We start from the raw sequence: 5159 nt of genomic DNA on the forward strand, positions 1-5159 counted from the left end.
CTGTCTTGTAGCAGGAGGCTTCTGGGTACACGTCTGGCTCCGTTGATTTGTTTCTTTATTTCCTTGTGTGAGTATCCTAGAATTCAGAATGCTTGGTGAAGATCTTGTAGGTGTTGGTCTCTGTCTGAGGGGTTGGAGCAGATGCGGCTGTGAGCTGCTTATCGAAACTTCCTCCACAAGGGGCCGCTGTTTTACCACTGACTCGCCTCTCGGGCAGAGCTGTCACAGGCTGGCAGTTCAGAGCCCCGCTGTGTAACTTGGTATCGGATCTCCCCGTCCCCGCAATTTCTCCTCCCCCTTCCCCTCCAGCTCTGTGCAGCAGCCAGAGAGCCGAGTGCGGGGGCAGTAGCGGACGGCCTGCGTGGTTAGCACCAGTCACTCAGCAGAGGAAACCAGCGCCAGTGAGCAAAGAGCAGCCTGTGTATTTAAGGCATCACCTCCCTGAGTAAAACCTCTCCCTCCCAGCTCCTCCGCACAGCTGGGAAAGGCGAGGAAGAAGCTTCTTTCTTGGGCTGTGGGAAGAAGTTTCCTTCCCACTTCATCCCTGAAATATGTTCCTCCCCTGGGTGTCTGTTCTTACACTACTTCCGACTCTGGGTGAGTAGCGTGTCTGCACCATTTCAGCTCTGTATGGGGCCAGATGGCATCTGGTGTAAATGGTGAGGGTTAAGTTGCATCCAGTTCCAGGCGATGCGGAGTTAGCCCTACTTTCTTTTTGTAACCATTTGTTTATAAACCTTCCCCTCCTTCTAGTCTCCGAAAGCTTGGGAGGTGGATAAACATTGCAGGTTAAAGCCAAGAGCCGTCTGTGTGTCTACGTAAACTTCTATTTTTCACCAGAAGGGGCTAATGGAGAGTCAGTGACACAACCTGATGACCGAGTGACTGTATCCCAAGGGGAACCAGTGCTGCTAAAATGCACCTATGACACTTCCTATCGTACTCCTACGCTCTGGTGGTACGAGCAGCACCCAAATGAAGCCCCTCGCCTCTTGCTGACACAATATGAAGCGTCCGATGAGGAGGTGAGAAGGAGCCGGCGGGGGTTCTCCGCCACACCCGACAATCAGGGGAAGACCTTCCACCTGAAGAAAAGCTCCAGCGAACTGCGCGACTCCGCCGTCTATTACTGCGCCATGAGCGACACAGTGATTGCACCCAGCAGGGTCGCTGCACAGAAACCCGCTGGGGGAAGAGGAGGCGGCACTAAGGAGGTGTGGGTCAGAGCCCCAGAGGAACAGACTCTGCACAGCGCCAGTGGAGTCAGTGACTCCCACCCCGCGGGTGTGACTGTGCAGCGCTCCAATGGGGTGAACGGGCCAGACCCCAGACTGCTGGGACTGGCTGGAGCTCAGTGGAAGCAAATGATCCAGTTCCTCAAAATGCTTAAAACCAGCGAGGAATTGCCCAGGAGTCAGCTGAGCTGCCCTGGTTCCTGTCAGCTGAGATCCGAGCCCTTAAACTAGGACATTGGGGGTCTCTCAAAAACTGAAATGTTCCATATTCCTGGAGGAAACAGAATATAAATATCCATTTATTTTTCAACATTTTCTACCTCCCATAACTGCCCTTGTGTCTGTTGTGTGAAGGTTTTGCTGGTTTCAGAAATGCGGTGATCCAGAAATTGAAGTCAGGAAAGATAGAAATATTGGAATTACAGGTGTGGCGCAGACCAGACATCCGTCTAGCACAGTATTTGCTCTCTGACTGTAGTTACTACCAGCTACTTCAGAGGAAGGTGAAAGGCACTCCGGAGTGAGTAGTTTGTTTACCTGCCGCATCCACAGGTTCAGCAGATCGTGGCTCCCACTGGCCGCGGTTTGCTGCTCCAGACCAATGGGGGCTGTGGGAAGCGGCGTCTGCCGAGAGACGTGCTTGCTGCGGTTCCTGCAGCCCCCATTGGCTTGTAGCGGTGAACCAAGGCCAGTGGGAGCTGCGATCAGCCGAACCTGCGGATGCGGCAGGTAAACAAACCGGCCCGGCCCACCAGGGTGCTTACCGTTAACAAGCGGCGCCCCTCGTTTGAGAACCACTGATTTAAGGTGTCAAGAAACTTTATCTCTGCATCCCCTCCTGAGGTGATATGTACCCAGTCATTATGGACATAGTTGAACCCCTCCCCATTATTACTGAGGTTTTTTTATTTTAATAGACTCTCTAATCTCCTGAGCATTTCACAGTCAATACAACCATTCTGGTCAGGTGGTCTGTAATATATCCCTACTGATATATTCTTATTATTCAAGCATGGAATTACTATCCATAGAGATTCTATGGTACAGTTTGGTTCATTTAAAATTTTTACTTCATTTGATTCTGTGCTTTCTTTCATATATAGTACCACTGCCTCATCAGCACGACCTGTGATGTCCTTCCAATATATTTTGTACCCTGTGAACCATGGCTGCTACCTGTAATTTCTGAGTCATGCCTAGACATGTGACTTGCCCGTGTGACTCCAAAACTCCATCTTGTAGCTGGGATGCTACACAGGGGGAGGGAGGGGTGTCCACCCACAAGAGAAAGTCTATTTAAACCCCTGGGCAACCCCTCCATTTTGTCTTCAGCTGCCTCAAGAGATAGCCTCTCCACCCCCAAACATACCTGAAAGAAACTGGAACAAACAACAGTAACCACAGGAGGTGTGAGTGATTGCTGGACCCAGACTAGGAGACTAGTCTGTAAAAGGAAGCTTACTGGAACATCGCTGAGGGTGAGGTTTTATCTGTATTCAGTTTTCATACAGAATTAGGCATAGACTTGCGTGTTCTATTTTATTTTGCTTGGTAAATCACTTTGTTCTGTCTGTCACCATTTGGAACCACTTAAATCCTACTTTTTGTATTTAATAAAATCATTTTTTACCTACTAATTAACCCAGAGTATGTATTAATACCTGGCGAAGGAGGGGGAAACAGCTGTGCATATCTCTCTATCAGTGTTATAGAGGGCGAACAATTTATGAGTTTACCCTGTATAAGCTTTACAGAGGGTAAAACAGATTTATTTGGGATTTGGACCCCACTGGGAGTTGGGCATCTGAGTGTAAGAGATAGGAACACTTCTTAAGCTACTTTCAGTTAAGCTTGCAGTTTGTGTGATGTGGTTCAGACCTGGGTCTGTGTTTGTAGCCAGCAAGCATGTCTGGCTCAAACCAGGCAGTGTTCTGAAATCTCATTCTGGCAGGGAAAACGGCTCAGAGGTAGTCTCAGCACATCAGCTGGCAGTTCCCAAGGGGTTTTCTGTGATCCAAACCATCACACTCACCATCGTGAAATGCCGCTTTCGGCTCGGGAAACAAGCACCAAGTGGTGGGATCACATCCTGATGCACGTCTGGGATGATGAGCAGTGGCTGCAGAACTTTTGCATGAGGAAAGCCACATTCATGGGACTGTGTGCTGAGCTTGCCCTCACCCTGCAGAGCAAGGACACGAGATTGAGAGCTGCCCTGCCAGTGGAGAAGCCGGTGGCTATTGCAATCTGGAAGCTGCAGAAAGAGGCACAGGCTGAGGGATGTCCTGGCCGCCACTGCCCGCCGCCCCCATTGGCCTGGAGCAGTAAACCGGACGGGCCCACCAGGGGCTTTCCCTGAACAAGCGGCGGCCCAAGTTTGAGAACCACTGCCCTAAGAGTTACCTGTCCTGTGATGGACTCTACCTGAAACAATAACTAGGGGGAGAAATTATTATTTGTAACCAGTTTGTAACTAGCTTAGATTGCCTGCTTTGCATTATTTTCTCAGTAACCTACTTTGTTGGGGTTTTTTTGCTACCTCTTTGATCACCTAAAATACACCTTTTCATATTTAATAATCTTATTTCTGGTTTATAATATAACCCAATTTATGTGTTTTCTAACTGTGGTGGCGCGGTGTGAGGGGAAACTGTGCATACTCTCTTCCACACTGAGGGAAGAGGCGAATTTCATATACTTTTGGGCTTGTACTCCAAAGGGAGGCGGGCATCTGGGTACTGTGGAAAGCCCCTTAAGATGAACCTTCTCAGAGCTGCTCTCTGCCTCTCTGTGCAGCTGGGTGTGGCCCCCCTGTCAACTTTATTGGAGGAGGCTTTAGTGCCTGGTTTAGCAGGACCGGGTTTCAGGGGTCCCAGGCTGGCAGAACAGTCTGATTCAGGGGTGTCCCAGCACCCTAGATGACATCCAAGGGGGTCCCACCCATCATACCCATGCCTCCCAAAAGAGGTAAAACCAAACATTTTCCCTTTCCCTAGGGGACAAAATTTCAGAGTCTAGGGGTGTTGAGAGTGGGCATTAATTACTCCCCAATATTACCAGATTCCTCAGGAAACCCACCCAGTGACTCAGAAACACAGAGAGTAGGGTTACCATACGTCCGGATTTTCCCGGACATGTCCGGCTTTTGGGGGCTCAAATCCCCGTCCGGGGGGAAATCCCCAAAAGCCGGGCATGTCCGGGAAAATTGGGAGGGCTCGGTGGTGCTCGGCCGGGGCCGGTGCGGGGCCGGGGGCATGGTGCCGGGCCGGGAACCAGGGGTGCAGTGCTGGGCCAGGGTCACAGTGCCGGGCCGGGAGCCAGGCCCGCGGGGCCGGGGAGCCGGTCAGCCAGGCCCGCGGGGAGCTGGTCAGCCGGGGAGCCGAGCCCGCGGGGAGCCGGTCGGGCGGAGAGCCGGTCAGCCGGGCCGGCGGGGAGCTGGGCCCGCGGGAGCCGGTCAGCCGGGCCGGCGGGGAGCTGGGCCCGCGGGGAGCCGGTCAGCCGGGCCGGCGGGGAGCCGGTCAGCCGGGCCGGCGGGGAGCCGGGCCGGCGGGGAGCCGGTCAGCCGGGCCGGCGGGGAGCCGGGCCCGCGGGGAGCCGGTCAACCGGGAAGCCGGGCCCGCGGGGAGCCAGGGAGCCGGGGAGCTGGGACCGCGGGGCGGGGAGCCGAGGAGCCGGAGCCGGGGGGTGCGCCGGGCCGCCGGGGGCCGGCAGTGCTGGGCGGGCCGGGGGTGGTCGGCCGGGGCTGGCACCCCAGGGCCCAAGCCGACCCAGGCTGGAAACGCGGGGGGGCCAGCCTGGGCCGCGCCTCCTCCCCCCAGACCCCCCTTACCTGCTTCAGGCTTCCCGCGAATCAAATATTCGCGGGAAGCAGGGGAGGGGGCGGAGACTTTGGGGAGGGGGCGGGGTTGGGGCGGGGGTGTGGGC

General features: G+C 54.3%; 1 gene segment (V, D, J or C); it reads left to right on the plus strand.

Moving 5' to 3' along the window:
* Positions 1-551: 551 nt before the first annotated feature.
* LOC128846166 (T-cell receptor alpha chain V region CTL-F3-like) lies at positions 552-2991 on the plus strand (the record flags this gene model as incomplete). The annotated part of the segment is given in 3 exon segments: positions 552-597; positions 841-1138; positions 2976-2991. Coding segments are annotated over 3 exon segments (360 nt in total), but the record flags the coding sequence as incomplete, so codon positions are not given.
* Between the last annotated feature and the right edge of the window lie 2168 nt (positions 2992-5159).

Source organism: Malaclemys terrapin, chromosome 12, assembly GCF_027887155.1.
Source record: "Malaclemys terrapin pileata isolate rMalTer1 chromosome 12, rMalTer1.hap1, whole genome shotgun sequence".
In the NCBI taxonomy this organism is placed as follows: Eukaryota; Metazoa; Chordata; order Testudines; family Emydidae; genus Malaclemys; species Malaclemys terrapin.